The sequence below is a fragment of the Piliocolobus tephrosceles genome, chromosome 16 (assembly GCF_002776525.5).
Source record: "Piliocolobus tephrosceles isolate RC106 chromosome 16, ASM277652v3, whole genome shotgun sequence".
Classification (NCBI taxonomy): Eukaryota; Metazoa; Chordata; class Mammalia; order Primates; family Cercopithecidae; genus Piliocolobus; species Piliocolobus tephrosceles.
In genome coordinates, this window is record NC_045449.1 from 32,196,094 (window position 1) to 32,215,301 (window position 19,208).

The window sequence follows — 19,208 nt, forward strand, 5'->3', positions numbered from 1 at the left end:
TGCAGGAACACTATATTTATTAGGTCAATAATTCATTTTTAGCAATACAAGTACAGAATAATATCACAATGCTGGTTACAAACATACTTAGTATGGTTTAATAGTTACAAATAACGGTGGGCACTACAAGTTGGTGAGAATGATATGAAAGGTCATCCTGACACAATGAAGAACTGTCTTCAAAAATCTATTTAATGACCTTAGATATTTCTATAGAAATTATTGTGGCACTATTAGTGGGGATTTTCACGTAAAGATTGTTAGTGTTTTGCTTTTAACTGTTACATTAAGAACTTTTAATTTTGAGCCTATTAAACTAAAATCCCCTGATGCTTAATAAAGTATAAAAATAGTACTGACCTGGTAATATTTAATAAAATGTAGCATTCATTCACATCATAAAAGTAGAACTAAACTGAAAAGTTTTAGTTACCATGGCAAAATATCTTCCCATAAAAGGAATATACAGAAATGAGTAATGTTACACAAACAGTACCTGCAATGGTTATTTAGTGATCCAACACTTAACTGTGCACCACAAACCAAGTTTTCTAGATATCTATATATAGCATATATTTTTAATCTTAAATTTTACTCTTGAAAAACATGTGCACTTCAACAAACTCACTAAGGCCACTCATGCTATAGATACCTAGGATTGCAATTAAAGAACAGTATTATGCAATAAGTCCTAAAGCACACTCCTTCTGATTATCAACAGGGTAAAACCAGTATTCTGCCTAAAACATTCCTGAGATTTATGGACAAAAGAAGTAGTGTTGAAGCTGGAGATTAATCCAAATGTCATATTAACAACAAAAAATTTCCTAGCCAGGCGTGGTGGCAGGAGCCTGTAATCCCAGCTACTCGGGAGGCTGAGGCAGAATTGCTTGAACCCGGGAGGCGGAGGTTGCAGTGAGCCAAGACAGTGCCATTGCCCTCCCAGCCTGGGCAATAACAGCGAAACTCTGTCTCAAAAAAAAAAAAAAAAAAGAATTTCCTGGCAACTAAGGTCCTCCACAGCCAAGAGGTGAAATACACATTCACTTTTAAAGCAAAGGTAAAGAATTGTACTTATAAATTAGTGTTTTTCCAGTAGTAACTTTGCCACCCAGGAAAAAAAAAAAAGGAGCAGCAAGGCTACAAATTCTAGGGAAAACATAAAAAGTGGCAGTTAACGATATCTGTTATGAGCAAATAAATTTCTACGTATAAAGTTTCAGCCAAAGGCTTCAATCATGTTTCGGCATGTGTTTACTGAGTTTTCTGTCTGCACTATTAAGGAGCAGCCAAATGGCACCTTCATTATTTCTAAGATTGCAGCCTCTGTACTTAATTTTCATAAAATTATAAACTCTTCCCAACAGGCTAGGAACAAAGGTCTTTCCCAAATCGTTTATTTTCACAAATGAAAAAATACCTGGGCAGGGGTTACTACAAAGCAATAGTGAGTCAACTTTTAACCAGGCAGAGACAGAGATCTGATGGTAATAAGGGTCTCAATCCCTTTGGCAAAGTCAGCTTTGAGGACCCATAAAGACTATGCTCTAAAAATTCCAATTGGCTCTATTAAATGGAATGCAGGCATGAATGGCCACCTGAGCGACACATGCGAGTGCTGACGGAGCTCCCTGATGCACCCAACTGGAGTAGCACCGAACTTTAGGAAAAGACTGGGTAGAAGAGAAGAGTCAGAGAAGGATGAGACCAAAGGCCCCTAATTTAACATGACTTTGCTGAACCTCCAGAAAAATCTTTAAGTTGGCCAGGGCTTCCTTACATACCTCACCATATGTAAAAAGTTTGTGCAAGTTAACTTATTGTGAGATAAATTTTATTATTCTCAAATTTTTAAAAAACCCAATAAATCACAGTGGCACAGATCTAACTTATCCCTACTTAAAGGATGAATCTTACACTTAAAGTCATAGGGTATTATTCTTCATTAGAACCAGAAATAATAGCATATTAAGTCATATCCCTAACTAAAAATGGCAATCTGTTTTCTTAGCTAGTGTATGCACAAAAGTATATGGATTTACAAAAAAAAACTACATTAAAGCAGTGGCGATAAGGAGAAATTGCCAATAATGATGTTTCAAAAAAACATAACTGGCTGCCAATTGACATTATCACCCTGTGATCCTAGGCTTCTACATATCATGTTGTTTTATCACTGAGTGTGAGCTAAGTTGAGTTCAAACTGAGTTAGGGAGGATGAGGCTGTAGGTCATTTGTTTATTTTTATCCTAGGAAATGCTGTATGTGCACAAAACCAAAAAATACAGATTGAAAAAAAAAAAAACTTCATATGGAAACACGTTTCAAAATATTTATTGAAAAACAATTTACCATGACATTCCTACACCACAAACATACCACTGGATTCTAAATAACCAATAAAAGTATACAAAGCCTATCCTGAAAATATCTTTGGAGGTATTAAATATATAGGCCCATGAGGATAGAGCTGAGTAACTTAAAAATGTTAGTCCTTGGTCACAAAGACTATTTGGTAATTAATAAAGAAGTGCCTCTTGACATTAGACTGCAATTAACTGAGGGGTGGGGGGGCAGCTTCATAAACTGCAAGTACATCAACTTACTCTTTCCAAAATTTAAAAAGAAAATAATTCAATTTGAGGAATAAACTCAGGTTTCTAAATCACACAGTTATCATCTTAGGGTGTGGGCATGCTTCATCTCTTTCAGTACATCCCCCAACCAACCCCCTCCTAGAGAACTTAAATGCACTGGCTCAAAACTAATAGGACTGCAAATAACAGCTTCAAACAAGGTTGGGAAGTTGAAAAAAGTGCTTAAAATATTAATAAAATTTGAAATCTACAATTTTTCTGTACTCAATGTGGCAGACAGCTTAGATTTTTTCCCCTCTCACCCAACATGTATGTTAAAAGAAAACTAAAATTCAACACACATCCATTCACCCACAGACTACTCCAAGCATTAGCTAAGAGCAACATCTTTAACAGCCAAGTCATGAACCCCTGAAAATAGGGGGGAACCCAGATTCTTAACTATAGAAGCATCAGATGGGCTACTACAGTAAGAATTGAGGTAACAGCAAAATACCTTTTTGTTTCTTGAATTGCTACATGTCACAAATTCTTAAATTTGATTATTACCTCATAATTAAATAACCTGACTGGCTTACAAAAAAATCAAATCAAAACCCAATAAACAGAAAGACAAATTAGTGAAATAGTTGTATTATTAGGGGATCTTTCCATTTGACTCCTAGATTTCAAATGAAACGACCTAGTTGTATTACTATTTACCAAAAAAATGGAGGGTTTTCTAAGACTTATTTTTGGGCATTCATTTTCATTAATCTCTATAAACCATACAGTAACCTAACATTTCCATCTGAACATGAACTTTTTCATGACTCACAGTCAGTATACTTGTTAACTGCATTGATTACTAGGGCAACATTTAAAATGAGGGGGATGGCTGCAGCCAATATTTATAGACTTGCTTATGGCACTGCCATCTGTGTACCTTGACTAAAAATATGCCATTGAAATTGCCAAACTTCCCTAATTTGGTATCTATTACATAATTTTTGCATTATCCTTTTTCATTATACATCTAAATGAAATCATTCTACTGATAAAAGTATACGTAGGATCTAAAATAATCATCTAAAGCCTCTGGTCCAAATAACCACCTTCTACATAAGGCTGGTCCTTTTTAGATCCTCCTGGTCCTGTTAGCAAATGCTATCAGAGCATCTTACATTGTTGTACCAAAAAAAAAAAAAAAAAAAAAGTCAGAAGTGCTGGTCTATCAGATTTTCTGTTACTTACAGATCAACACTGGTCCAGTTCAGATGAATCTGACAGTCCTTTCCTCGTAATACAGAGTGGTTGTATCCACTTATCTGGGCAAGGTAGCCAAATATAAGTCAGGATGTCCCTCTTTTATTAGTACTTGTATTAACTTTTCTATACTGCATATAAAGATTTTCCCATAAAATTCCTTTACCCTACAGTATTGAATACCTCCACATGGAAGAATTACATATTAAAAAGTTGTTAAAATCATCCTTACATAATAAGAATGCAACTCTTTTAAACTCTTAAATAGTTTTATTTAGGGGTGTGTTTTATTCTTTCAGGCTTTCTGCAAAATGAATTTTTTAAAAACAAAAAAAAAGATTTCCTGTTGTTTGTTCTACGAGGTTGAAAATGTGGGCCAGACTACTTACACATGCGGTACATGCTGAATATAACTGAATATATGCTTATTCCTACAGACACTCTGCAAGATAGGGATCACCCAAAATAGGGTCTTCAATGGACTGGACCAGTGTTTCAATGCAAATTCCAGCCCCCCAAAACAACATGGTTTTGATTTCACAGTATGAATTCCCTGGAATCCGGGAAAAGGTAATTGGTTAACTGAGGTCCTCCCTCAGCAGCTCGGTCCCTCAACATTCTGAGAAATCAGGAAGGACTGCACCACTTCTTCAGTGGACTGGGGGCTGGTGTTGACATCTTCAAGAGCATCTGTCACTGAATACTGCCGATCTCGCAACCGGTTCCAGTTAGACAGAACATTGTGATATTCAAACACTTTCTCGTAATTTCCAATGGAGTTGTAAAGTTTAATGAGACCTCGATAATCATATTCTAGTCCACTGTAGCCTTCACCAAAAAGTTTCTTCCCTGAAAGTAACAAAAAAGGAAAAAAAAAAAAAAAAAAAAAAAGCAAGCACAAAAGCACAAATAATGAGATAACAAGCAATTTCTATAGTAGGAACAAGTTCAATTCTTTTAACAGGGAGGCTTAGGTTTATTCCCCTGCAAGGAATAGATGTAATTCTTGTAGTAGCATCCCCCAAATCAGTCCATGAGCTATCACTAAGACTTTAAAAAAATTTTCTCTTGTCTAAAGAAGTTGGCCTCATTAGAACAGAATTATAAAAATTCATGGTTTGAAGGAAATGTTTTAAAGAGATCTCAAAGAAGAACAGCAGCATCTCTAACAACAGAAAAATACACATGCACAGGCCAGTCATGTGCTCATGCCTGTAATCCCAGCACTTTGGGCCAAGGTGGGTGGATCACCTGAGGTCAAGAGTTAGAGACCAGCCTGGCCAACACAGTGAAACCCCATCTCTACTAAAAATACAAAAATTAGCTGGGCATGGTGGCGCAAGCTTGTAATCCCAGCTACTGGAGAGGCTGAGGCATGAGAACCACTTGAACCCAGGAGGCAGAGGTTGCAGTGAGCCAAGATCAGGCTGCTGCCCTCTAGCCTGGGTGACAGAGAGAGACTCCCTCTCAAAACAAACAAAAAAACCAAAACACATGCACAAGGCTATTCACTGCAACAGTATTTGTAATTACAAAGTAACAGAAACAAATGAAAACATGCAGAATGGTTTAATCAACTGTGGTACCTTCACTCAATGGCATCCTATGTAGCTGCAAACTGAGGGGGAAATTCTGGGCTCTCTATAAACAGTTATGGAGTAACTGATGGTATACTGCTAAGATTCAAAAATGTAAAATACCAAAGAGTATCTATAGTGTGCTATCTTTTGTGTATGATATGGAAAATAAGAAAATATGTATCTGTTCATTGTGCAAAAAGATATACAAAAACGATAAGAGAAACTAATGAGACTGGTTATCCATAGTGAGTGGGTGGGAACTGGGTAGAAGAAATCAGAGAAAATGACATGTCTCTGAGCATATCTTTCTGTATAGTTTTAATTACAGTCTATTAACTAACTCAAAAAATTAACAAAATAAAGAAAGATAGGAGCAAAAATTTAACATGTTAAATAAACCTAATTGTTTTGCAAAAGAATAACATAACCACATTGAAGGAAGGGCGTGTAAATAACCCCAAGTAACTTTTGAACACAGTATTCTGAATATATACTACCTTCAGGCTAAACAAAATCTGTAAACGAATATTGAACTCTAAGTAGTAGGTCTGTTTTTCACAGTGGTATGGGTTAGCAACTCTTAAATTACATGCACCTGAGGAATGAACAAGTCAGTCAATATATTATAGATAATAGGGAAACCACATGTATATGGATAAATGATTTATGATGAAAACAGTATCGCAGAGGGAAAAAAACAGTATTGTGGCCAGGTGTGGTGGCTCACACCTGTAATCCCAGCACTTTGGGAGGCCAAGGCGGGCAGATTGCCTGAGGTCAGAAGTTCAAGACGAGCCTGGCCAACATGGCAAAACCTTGCCTCTGCTAAAAAATTACAAAAAAATTAGCCAGGTGTGGTGATGTGCATCTGTAGTCCCAGCTACTTGGGGGACTGGGACAGGAGAATCGCTTGAACCCAGGAGGCGGAGGCTGCAGCGAGTCAAGACCATGCCACTGCATTCCAGCCTGGACGACAGAGTTTGAGACTGTCTCAAAACAAAACCAAACCAAAAAAAGTCTTTTGAAGAAATGGTCTTGGCTTAACTCTATGTCCATAAGGGGAAAAATAACTGAATCCCTACTTCACACCATAAACAAAAATCAGTTTCAGGACTGTAGATCTAAATATAAATAAAGTTTCCTGAAGATAATTTTCTAGAAAAATATCTTTATTACTTTGGGAAGGAGTGAGCCATTGCACCTAGTCAAAAAGATTTCTTAAACAGAACACAAAAAGTGCTATTCACAAAAGAAAACACTGATGCAGGCTAGGCGCAGTGGCTCAAAGGCCTGTAATCCTAGCACTTTAGGAGGCCGAGGCAGGCAGATCACAAAGTCAAGAGATCGAGACCATCCTGGCCAACACGCTGAAACCCCGTCTCTACTAAAAATACAAAAAATTAGCCGAGCGTGGTGGCAGGCACCTATAGTCCCAGCTACTCAGGAGGCTTAGGCAGGAGAATCGCTTGAACCTGGGAGTTGGAGGTTGCAGTGAGCCAAGATCGCGCCACTGCACTCTAGCCTGGGTGGCACAGCGAGACTCCCTCTCAAAAAAAAAAAAAAAGGAAATACTGATGCATCTGATTACATTAAGGACTGGCTGGGCACAGTGGCTCACGCCTGCAATCCCAGCGCTTCGGGAGGCTGAGGTAGGAGGATCACTTGAGCTCAGGAGTTTGAGATCAGCCTGGGCCAAGATTGTGAGACCTCATCCCTATTGAAATTAAAAAAAAAAAAAATTAGCCAGCTGTGCTGGTACATGTCTGTAGTCCCAGCTACTCAGCTGAGGCAGGAGAATCACTTGAGCTCAGGAGATTGAGGCTGCAGTGAACCCTGATTTGCACTCCAGCCTGGGTGACAGAGTAAGATCCTGTCTCACATACAAAAAAGAATGTTTGTTATTTAAAAGGCTCCATTAGGAAACAAGCAATAGAATAAGAGACGATATCTGTAACACATGTAACCAACGAAGGTCTGTCATATTCATATCATATAAAGAACTTCTGTAAGTCATTAAGAAAATGACAAGATAAATCAGTGTAAAAATGGGCAAGAGTTTTAACAGGCACTTCATAAGATGATGGCCACAGATTCCTTATCTTGATTTTGTAATAGTCCTGAAATGGAAATCCAAATGTTCCAAATGTTCATTAACAGTGGAATGGATAAATGACGACATCCTAATCCAGCATATGGCAGTGATATGCAACATCACGGATTTTACCATTATTGTTCACCAATAAGTCAGACACATAAAAATACACATTGTATAACTTCATCAAGTTCAAAAACAGGTAAGCCTGATCTATGATGTTACAGTTAGGAGAAGGGAGGGGGAGGAATGAGTGGGCAATAACTGCACAAATACTTTAAAATAACTACTTTTGCCTACACATGACACTCTACTGTCACACCTCTTACTATTGGCTTCAGTATCAAAAAAAGCACCTTTAGCAAAATGTTCCAGATGATTTTTGGGTGGTTCCTGAATATCCTTAGCAACTTATCCCATTTAAGTCTATTTTATTTTATTAACTATTTTACTATTTTATTTTATTTATTTTTTTGAGATGGAGTCTCATTCTGTTGCCCAGGCTGGAGAGCAGTGGCCCAATCTCAGCTCATGACCACCTTTGCCTTCCAGGTTCAAGCGATTCTCCTGCCTCAGGCTCCTGAGTAGCTGGGACTACAGATGCGCACCACCATGCCCAGCTAATTTGTTTCTGTATTTTTTTAGTAGAGATGGGGTTTTACCATGTTGGCTAGGCTGGTCACCAACTCCTGACCTCAAGTGATCTGCCTACCTCGGCCTCCCAAAGTGCTGGGATTACAGGTATGAGCAACCACACCCAGCCCCATTTTAAGTGTTTAGTAATATTTTCCTTATACAACATGTAAGACATGCTGACATGTTGATTTGTAATCAAGTGACTAAAGAAAATTTAAACTTAACATACCAATTGCTATAGATCGCAAATAAAGTTTCTCAGCATTTTCATACTGATTCATGTCATAATTATATAAAGAAGCCAGATGTCCCACTGAAAGGGCTACTTCATAATCTTCTTGACCAAGAAGTTGTTCTTTAATCTGAATTGCTTTGATGTGCATTTCTTCGGCTTCCTGAAAAACAATTATGCCATATCAATCATTATACTTTTTCTCATCTTAACAGTTCTTTCATGAGCAAAACTGATCTAAATGCCTAAGACATCTTATGAATGCCATAAAGTAATCATATCAAAGAACATACTATGTTATTCCAAAAACTGCCTATGGGAAGCATTACACAGTTTTGGAAACCGCAGATAAAGTGATGACAGCAATAGTATCCTATGCCAAAAGTAACAAGTGAAAACTTATCCTGGTAATAAAAAATTGTTAGAAGAATAATTTTTTAGAACAAAGAAATTTGCAAAATTAATTATTATAAGAAACTGTTAGAAGAAATTAACAAAACATTCTAAAACAAAAATTACTTCCTTTGGTTAACACAGTTAACACAGTCCAAAATTTAGCTGAACCTTCTTAACAAGCTCTCTATCATAGTATGTTAATTTACATGGGCATACACTTCATTTTTTAGAATTCTGACAATTTTTATTCCAACAAACTAAACTCAAGCTAATTCAGGGATATATAGGTTGCTTTTCAGGTAAAGAAGACCTCTCACTCTTTCCTTACTGTGATCCCAAAATTAATAATATTAAGAATTTATAGGCTGGGCATAGTGGCTCATGCCTGTAATCCCAACAGTTTGGGAGGTTGAGGCAGGCAGATTGCTTGAGCCCAGGAGTTCGAGATCAGCCTGGGCAATAGGGCTCGGCAATAGGGCAAGACCCTGTCTCTACAAACAATACAAAAATTAGGCAGTGTGGTGGTGTGTGCCTGTACTCCCAGCTACTTGGGAGGCTGAGGTGAAAGGATCACCTGAGCCCAGGAAAGTTGAGCCTGCAGTGAGCCATGATCATACCACTGAACTACAGCCTGGACAGCAGAGTAAGAACTACGTTAAAAAAAGAAAAATTTATAACTCAAAATTCTAAAAGACATGGAAGTTAGTCATATTTATTGCTACAATTAATAATACTTGTTGCAATAGCTGACATTTCTTGCACACCTGCCATGTGCCAGGCATTCTGCTAAGAGCTATACTTAGTATATACTAAGAATTACATACTAAGAACTATGTTTGAAGTCAAGTATAGCAATCATATTTGTCTTTTTTTTTTCTTATCTCAAGTACTACTTTCATATATTAATCTTTTTTTTTTTTTGAGATGGAGACTCACTCTGTCACCCATGGGAGCTGGAGTGCAGATCTCGGCTCACTACAATCTCCACCTCCTAGGTTCAAGCAATTCTCTTGTCTCAGCCTCCCAAGTAGCTGGGACTACAGGTGCACACCACCATGCCTGGCTAATTTTTGTATTTTTAGTAGAGACAGGTTTCACCATGTTACCCAGGCTGGTCTCGAACTCCTGACCTCACATGTTCTGCCTACCTCGGCCTCCCAAAGTGCTGGGATTACAGATGCAAGTCACTGTGCCTGGCCTCATATATTAATCTTTTTGGTTTGACATGTTTCCTAATTTTTCATGATATATATATATTTTTTTCTGGAGACAGGTTCTCACTCTGTCACGTAGGCTGGAGTGCAGTGGTGTGATCACAGATCACACAGCTCACTGCAGCCTCAACATCGTGGGCACCAGCCATCCTCTTGCCTCAGCCCCTGGAGAAGCTGGGACTACAGGTGTGAGCCACCACGTCTGGCTTTTTCTTTTTTGTAGAGATGGGATTTCCCTATATTGACCAGGCTAGTCTTGAACTCCTGGCTTCAGGTGATTGTCCCACCCTGGACTCCCAAAATGCTGGGATTACAGGCAAGAGCCACTGTGCCTGGCCCAGAGTCCTGATTTTTAAATTTTATTTATATTTGGACTATTTTTTGTTTGTTTTAGAAATAGGGTCTCATTCTGTCACCCAGGCTAGAGTGCAGTGGTGTGATCAGTCACGGCAGCCTCAACTTCTTGGGCTCAACTCATCCTCCTGCCTTAGTCTTCCAAGTAGCTAGCAAGACAGGCATGTGCCACCACACCTGGCTAATTTTTGTAGAGACAGGGTCTCCCTATGTTGCCCAGGCTGGTCTGAAACTCCTGGTCTCAAGGGACCCTCCCATTTCAGCCTCCCAGAATGCCACGATTATAGGAATGAGCCATTGTGCTTGGCCTATGTTGTTTTATACTCGCTATTCTCTCAATTCCTTTGTGAATAAGGTAAGTGTATAATTTATTTGAGCTTAAGATTATTTAAGATTCTATTTCATTACTTAAGATTAAGAGAGAAAAATATAGTAAAACATGTTTCTACCTTAAATTTTCTCATTGACTGATAAAGTCTTCCAAGGTTTCCATAGTGTTTTGCAGTCTGTACATTAAATTCCCCAAAAGCTTTTTTAGCTAGTTGGAGTGAAGACAGGTGCAAATCATGAGCTTCTTGAAGCAGCCTCTGTTCAGTTTCCTTATTATGACAGTCAATTGCAATCTCCTCTAAAATAAGTGCTAAAAAAGAAGACAATAAATTAGTGTACTTCAAAACTGTCTACCAAAGCTAGTAAGAACATTTACTTTAAACTTAAATAATAAAAATGTTTACTGATTATGTTTATACGTGATTATGGTTTGGAACTGGTCAAGATGAAAGAATTCCACTTTAACAAAAAAGTACGCTTTTTGGTGGTCATTCTATTTTGCACAGTATATAAACTCAAATTTAAGAAAAACAATGGTATAAACGATTTTGCAGAGTTAGTTTCTATTTTAATAGACTGCTATACTTTGCTGATGTGAATTTGTTTTTCAAATCAAATGGAAGGACAGGCAAGTTTTTTTTTTTTTTTGAGACGGAGTCTCTCTGTGTCACCCAGGCTGGAGTGCAGTGGTGCGATCTCGGCTCACTGCAACTCTGCCTCCCGGGTTTACACCATTCTCCTGCCTCAGCCTCCCGAGTAGCTGGGACTACAGGCGCCCGCCACCTCGCCCGGCTAATTTTTTGTATTTTCAGTAGAGACGGGGTTTCACTGTGTTTGCCAGGATGGTCTCGATCTCCTGACCTTGTGATCCACCCACCTCGGCCTACCAAAGTGCTGGGATTACAGGCGTGAGCCACCACGCCTGGCCGACAAGGCAAGTTTTTAAAAGTTATGAAACTGTGTCAAGGAGTACCTAAGCACTTTTGAAAATTTTGAAACCACACTTTATAAAACATAACCTTTAAGCAAACACAGCTAAGAACTGGTTTCCTCCCACTCATCTGACCAACCAAATTAGGCAAGACATTTCAATTTCAAAGCTGCATTCAAGACTTTCAAATTCTATCTAAAGTCTTAAGAATATACATATTATTTCACCAGATAATTTGATTTCTTAGAAAACTGTCTATGCACACAAAGGTAAGAAAAAGAGATTTACTTCACTGTAGCATTTTTAAAAAAGAATAGGTTAAAAACAATTGTAAGAGTCAAATAAAAAAGGTAAAGTTAAATACATTAGAAAAAAGGATATATGTAGAGACATGAAAAAATGTTTGTAATATATTGAGTGAAAAAATCAGATTATAAAACTAAAAAAAAATTCATTTGGTTATCTTATTTGAAGTAATAAAAGTCTAAAATAATATTCACCAAAATGTTGATTGAGGATTGGTGGGAATTTAAGGCAATTTATTTTTTCTCTTTTCTATCTAACATCATGTATTACTTGTGTAACTTAAAAAATACAAACCTAGAGGGAGAAAAACCTCAGTTCCAGAATTAAGGTAGAACATACCCAACATGCATGGAATTACCACATAGGTAACCCAATCATGTTAGCAAAATAAATACATACATGAAAAAGCCTTGGTGGTAATCAGAAGGAAAGTTAAAATAAGAAATAGAAGATAGGGGTATTTGGCAAGAGTCTTGCAACATTCAGTGTAACCTGATATGAAGCTCAGGATAAGAATCCTGCACTACAAAGCTGAAGTTATGAAACCCATCTTCTATCCATGTTGTGTAGAAACATTTGTATTATTCTTCCATGAAATCCTCAAAAAAAATTAATGCATGCATGAGTGAATGACAAAAGGGAGAGAGAAAAGAAAGAAATTCTGGCTTATTAACTTTTTTTTTTTTTTTTGAGATAGAGTCTCGTTCTATTGCCCAGGCTGGAGTGCAGTGGCACGATCTTGGTTCACTGCAACCTCTGACTCCTGGGTTCAAACAATTCTCCTGACTCAGCCTCCCAAGTAGCTGGGATTACAGGCGTGTGCCACCACACCCAGCTAATTTTTGTATTTTTAGTAGAGATGGGGTTTCACCAGGTTGGCCAGACTGGTCTCAAACTTCTGACCTCAGGTGATCCGCCTGCCTTGGCCTCCCAAAGTGCTGGGATTACAGGCATAAGCCACCACGCCCGGCCTATTAACAATGTTTAATGAGAGATGCAAACAGTCTTTAATTATGAACCACTGGAATCCCTTAAGTAGAGTTGTGGTAAAATAGCTATCTAGTAACATGTAGACAGAGTCTAATCCTGTGAGAAAATCCTCCAATCCTCTGAGAAAATAAACAAATACCCCTATTTTATACCATATATCATCTATTTTAAAATATCTGAGTCTAGATTACAAAGGATACCTTTCACCCTCTTTGAAGAAGCCAAAAGAAGATGATCTTCAGGTAGGATGTGGGTAATGATACCAATAGCTCTTTCTGCATGAAATCTGTAATACAGATAGATACAGTCTGGCATTTCTTTTTAGTTACAAATGATTTAGGAATTTTAAAAATCACAATCTGTAATATAATACTGATAGAAAGTACTTCTAAAACTATCTATGGTAAAGATTCAGCTTTTTGTTTTGAATTTCCAATCTGCTGTAGACTGAACTTTTAATACCCAACAGAGACTCCCATTTCCCTCAGAATGAAAAAGAAAGTCTTTACTATAGTCTACAACACTGTATGATCTTTCAACCTGCTACTTCCCTGACCTCATCTCCTGCCATTCTCACACCAACCCTCTCCTTCCCCTCCAGCCACACAGGCCTAGCAGTTTCCTGAACATGCAGAGCATGTTCTCACCCTGGCTTTACCCTCTCTGCAATGCTCTTCCCCTGAACATTCTCACAGCTCGCTCCTCACTGAACATGTCTTTCCAGAACAGATCATATAAAAGGCCCTAAAAAAATTTACCATTGGCCAGGCGTGGTGGCTCACACCTGTAATCCCAGCACTTTGGGAGGCTGAGGTGGGTGGATCACCTGAGGTCAGGAGTTTAAGACGAGCCTGGCCAACATGGTGAAACTCCATCTCTACTAAAAAAATACAAAAATTAGCCAGGTGTGGTGGTGAACGCCTGTAATCCCAGCTACTCAGGAGGCTGAGGCAGAATCGCTTGAACCCGGGAGGTGGAGATTGCAGTAAGCCAAGATTGCACCACTGCACTCCAGCCTGGGTGACAAAGACTGTCTCAAAAAAAAAAAAAAATTTACCATCTCTCTCTCAACTCTTAGCCTACTTTACTCTTCTTCACAACATGTATTCTCGCCTGACAAGTTTAGTTATTTGTTTATGGCCCATATCACCAAATAGAAGGTAAGCTATTTCTGTTTTATTGTCAGTTCCTTTCAAACAACACCAAGCCTCCTCTCCCCCATCTTCCAGGTAACCACTAGTTTTCTCAAATCTGTCTTCCAATTTACTGATTCTCTCTTTTGTTCTAACTAATCTGCTGTTAAACTTGTCTGCTGAGTTTTTGTTTTTTTTTTTTGAGACACGATCCTGCTCTGTCGTCCAGGCTAGAGTACAATGGTGCAATCATGGCTCACCACAGCCTCAAACTCCTGGGCTCAGGTGATCCTCCCACCTCAGCCTCCTGGATAGGTAGATTACAGGCGTACATCGCCATGCCCAACTAATTTTTTTTGCATTTTCTTTGTAGAGACGGTGATTTGCTATGTTGCCCAGGCTGGTCTCAAACTCCCAGGCTCAAGTGATCCACCCACCTTGGCCTCCTGAAGTGCTGGGAGTACAGGAGTGGGCCACCATGCCTGGCCTATCTGCTGTGTTTTAATGTCAATGACTACTTCCATTTCTAGTCATTTGTTTTATTTTTATAATGACTCAAGATATAATTAGTATACCACACAATTCACCCATTTAATGTGTGTAATTCAATGATTTTTAGTGTATTCACCGAGTAGTATGCCAATCACCAAAATCAATTTTACAACATTTTCATCACCCCATGATGAAAGAAACCCATGCTCATTAGCAGTCACTCTCCATTTCCCTCCAACTCCCCAGCCTAGATAAAACCAATTTATGTTCTGTCTCTACGGATTTGCCTATTCTGGACATATCACATAAATGAAATCATACAATATGTGATCCTTTGTGACTGGCTTCTTTCACTGGGCACAGTGTTTTCCAGGTTCATCCATGCTGTAGCATGTATCAGTTGTTTTATTTTAAAATCTGCCCTTTTCCAGCCAGGCGTGGTGGCTCACATTTGTAGTCTCAGCACTTAAGGAGGCCAAGGTGGGCAGATCACTTAGGATGAGGAGATCGAGACCAGTCTGGCCAACATGGTGAAACCGTCTCTACTAAAAATACAAAACTTAGCCAGGTGTGGTGGCGCGAGCCTATAATTCCAGCTACTCAGGTGGCTGAGACAGGAGAATCGCTTGAACTTGGGAGGTGGAGAGTGCAGTGAGCCGAGATCACGCCACTGCACTCCAGCCTGGGGACAGAGTGAGAGACTCTGTCTCAAAAAAAAAACCAAAACCAAAACAAAAAAACTTCCCATTTCCTTTACAGGAATATTCTTCATTCTTTCTTTTATATTAGGGTCAACAAGCTTTTTCTGTAGAGGGCCAGATAGTAAATATTTTAGGTTGTGCTGGCCACATATTCTCTGTTGCAACTATTGAACTCTTGCTGCTGCAGTGTGAAAGAAGCTATAGAAAATACATGAATGAATGAGCATGGCTATGTTCCAGTAAAACATAAAACTTTAATTTACTTGCAGGCCTAGTTCGCCAACCTATTTTGTGTCTTTAATCATAGAAAGAATACATACTTTATAGCATCAACCAAAAAACAATTCTTTTTTTTTTTTTTGAGATGGAGTCTCGTTCTGTCACCAGGCTGGAGTGCAGTGGCGATCCTGGCTCACTGCAACCTCCAACTCCCAGGTTCAGGCGATTCTCCTGCCTCAGCCTCCTGAGTAGCTGGGATTACAGGCGGGTGCCACCACACCCAGCTAATTTTTGTATTTTTAATAGAGACAGGGTTTCACCCTGTTTGCCAGGATGGTCTTCATCTCCTGACCTCATGATCCGCCCGCCTCGGCCTCCCAAAGTGCTGGGATTACAGGTGTGAGCCACTGCGCCTGGCCAAAAAGTATTGTTAACTAAAGTTCTCAGGATTCTAATCCTGTTCATTATGTCTGCTGACTCAGAGGAAATATTTTCTTATGTTTTGTAATTTTTAATGGTGAGTTCATTTTAGGTAAAGCTTTGTCTGTGAAATGTCTGTGTAGTTTGGGTTGACAGGTAATTATTTCCAAGTTTTGCATTTTCTCTCACAAGGCATCCCAGGAAAACCTGCAGTCCCAAAGTGCTTTTTAATATTTTTCTGTTTGGAGATCCTGATGCATTATCCCTGTCTCAAGAGTGTTACAGGTAAAGAATTATGTTTTGTGAGGCTTCTTTTTGGGTTCAACTGTGATACCAAACTCAGATGGCCAACTTTCCCTATCATCTATCAATTAGATAGATGTCCACCTGTTGTCTTTTCCCTGGGGTTGTAGTCTTTTTTTTTTTTGACAGAGTCTCACTCTGTTGCCTAGGCTGGAGTGCAGTGGCACAATCTTGACTCACTGCAACCTCCACCTCCTGGATTCAAGCAATTCTCTGCCTCAGCCTCCCAAGTAGCTGGGATTACAGATGCCTGCCACCACGCCCGGCTAATTTTTCTATTTTTAGTAGAGATGGGGTTTCATCATCTTGGCCTGGCTTGTCTTGAACTCTTGACCGCAGGTGATCCACCCACTTTGGCCTCCCAAAGTGCTGGGATTAAAGGCGTGAGCCACCGTGCCCAGCCGGGCTGCAGTCTTGATTCTGCTTCATGTGAGGGTTTCAGTTCTAACTCCCAGCCTCCTATAGGCTATTTCTTAAACCAAGGTTACAGAAATAAACTTTCCCATCACCCCAGAGCAGTTATACCACAGGCCAAGCTTAATCCTTTGAATTTTAGTGTCCATTATTGGCTCTTGGAGGATTTCCCCCTCACTCTTGCAAGCTCAGTTACACATTTAAAAAGACAATTGTTATATTTGATTCAGTATTTCTATGTGTTCTGACCAAGAAGTTTTCAGGTTAAGTTTGCTACTGTATTACTCAAAAATTATTGAAGTAAATACTCAAAAGATAAGTTATATTCTACATGAAAATATACAAGCCTCAATATTAAATCACATAAAGGCTAAATGAATAACCTATAAATTAGTATGATTTTATTTATTTTTGGAAATAGGGTCTCATTCTGTTGCCCAGGCTGGAATGCAGTGGTGTGAATATGGCTCACTGCATCGCTGACCTCTTGGGCTCAAGCAATTCTCCTGCCTCAGCCTCCAGAGCAGCTGGGACCACAGACATGCACCAAAACATCCAGCTAATTTTTAAAATTTTTTGAGTAGACACGGTCTCAAAACTCTTGGGCTCAAGCAATCTTTCCACCTCAGCCTCCCAAAGTGCTGGGATTACAGGCAAGAGCCTCTGCACCTGAAAACTGGTATGATTTTAAATGACTTCAAGAACATTTTAGGCATTCTGTTAAAGCTCCAGGAAGACAAATTCAATCTATAAAGTATATCAAGTACTATTATTAATATAATAATAGTTCCCTAATGGGAAAAAAAACAAAATAAAACAAAAACAGTATTTCCTCCTTCAGAGAAGAGGAATGTGGAACTTACAGTGCATTGTCAAATTTCCCAGAGCTATACTGGTGGACATAAGAAGAGTAAGCCAAATCTTCATGAGCTGTTGCTACGTGGATATTTTTGCCACCAAACACTGACTGTCTAATGTCAAGTGCTGCCTGAAAGAATCATAAAAATATTTGTCAATACTGTAGAAAATACCACCTAAACATCCTAGTAATTTAAATATATATCTATATGCCTAACACCACAAAATTATGAAGCCCAGAAAGTCCTGCTGTATTTAAATTACAGAACACGAAAGTCACCTAGAAGGCCTGAATTTCTGAAGATAGAGTTTGACTTAAAAGGCAATGGCTTAATAATAATAATAATCATTCCTATGTCTTGAGAATCAAGACATTGGGAATGTTTTTCTCTGTGTCCTTCTTCAAAAGTGAACCTTAGGCCAGGCACGGTGGCTCACACCTGTAATCCTAGTACTTTGGGAGGCTGAGGTGGGTGGATCACCTGAGGTCAGTAGTTCAAGATTAGCCTCGGCAACATGGTGAAACCCCGTCTCTACTAAAAATACAAAAATTAGCCAGGCATGGTGGCACGGGCCTGTAATCCCAGATGCTCAGGAGGCCAAGGCACGAGAATTGCTTGAACTCGGGAGGCGGAGGTTGCAGTGAGCTGAGATTGCGCCACTGCACTCCAGCCTGGACGACAGATCAAAACTGTCTCAAAAGAAAAAAAAAAAAAAAGTGAACCTCAAAGTCAAGTATGCCTTGTCTAGAGCAATGGCATAATACATCATTTACCTGAGAATGAGTAAGAAAGGCCTAAAATAATTATCAGCCATCTTTGTTATTACAAAGGCAGCTTTAGCGACATTTACTAAATCAACAACAAAGACAAGCCATTATATGGGTAAATAAAAAATGGAAAACTATTCCCAAAATATATGAGCTCATAACCCAACAATTCCTTTCCTGAATGATTCTCTTTAGTTCCCAAAGCATTAACTTTTACGCCTTCTAGGCAATACTTAATAAGATAATGATGCAACCTATATTGGTGGGAAGGGTAGGTGTTAACAAGTCATTTTTGAAGAGTGGTTTGTTTATATACCACAAACAAATACAGGTCAGCAAGTCAATATAGGTTAAAAGAAAAAAAGGGTAACCGTTAACATACCTGATAAATTGCAACAGACTGACAGATATTATCTACATTGAGTAAGTAGAAACCATAATCTAGCAGTGTATCAGAATATTTTGGGTGTTTTGATCCAAAATGATCCCTATAAAAAGATAAAAAATTATTAGGATATAAAGTATACAGATAATTTAAAAGGATATTTTTAATAATAATCACCTACCGTGCCAAATACACTGCATGTTTAATTAACTGTTCCGCCTTCTTAAATTCACGTTTTACTACACAAGCCTAAAGATAAAGTGAAAAACAGTTAACTCTCAAACAGTTCATTAGTGTGCTAAAATAAGTGTAGTTTATATATTCTGGCTATAATAGTTAATAAGAAAAAAAACCCTCCAAACATAAATACAAAGGTTCTATTTGTAATTTCTTTCCTTCCAAGTACTTAAAAATTCTATTATAGGCCGGGCACGGTGGCTCACACCTGTAATCCCAGCACTTTGGGATGCCAAGGCGGGCAGATCACCAGATGAGAAGATCCAGACCATCCTGGCTAACGCGGTGAAACCCCGTCTCTACTAAAAATACAAAAAAATTAGCCGGGCGTGGTGGCAGGCGCCTGTGTAGTCCCAGCTACTCGGGAGGCTAAG

The 19,208-nt window shown here is 38.8% G+C and overlaps 1 protein-coding gene across 2 annotated transcripts in view; it reads right to left on the reverse strand.

Annotated features, from left to right (window-relative positions):
• APPBP2 (amyloid beta precursor protein binding protein 2) overlaps positions 1-19,208 on the reverse strand; it is an 80,890-nt gene continuing 61,682 nt past the window's right edge. For both annotated transcript variants that reach the window (XM_023204684.3, XM_023204685.2), the window contains 7 exons: positions 18,779-18,846; positions 18,595-18,700; positions 17,449-17,573; positions 13,104-13,189; positions 10,796-10,986; positions 8,380-8,545; positions 1-4,691 (listed from right to left, as the gene is read on the reverse strand). In XM_023204684.3, coding sequence (XP_023060452.1) covers positions 4,438-4,691; positions 8,380-8,545; positions 10,796-10,986; positions 13,104-13,189; positions 17,449-17,573; positions 18,595-18,700; positions 18,779-18,846 — 996 coding nt within the window. In that variant the 3' untranslated portion in view covers positions 1-4,437. The remainder of the gene's footprint in view (positions 4,692-8,379; positions 8,546-10,795; positions 10,987-13,103; positions 13,190-17,448; positions 17,574-18,594; positions 18,701-18,778; positions 18,847-19,208) is intronic.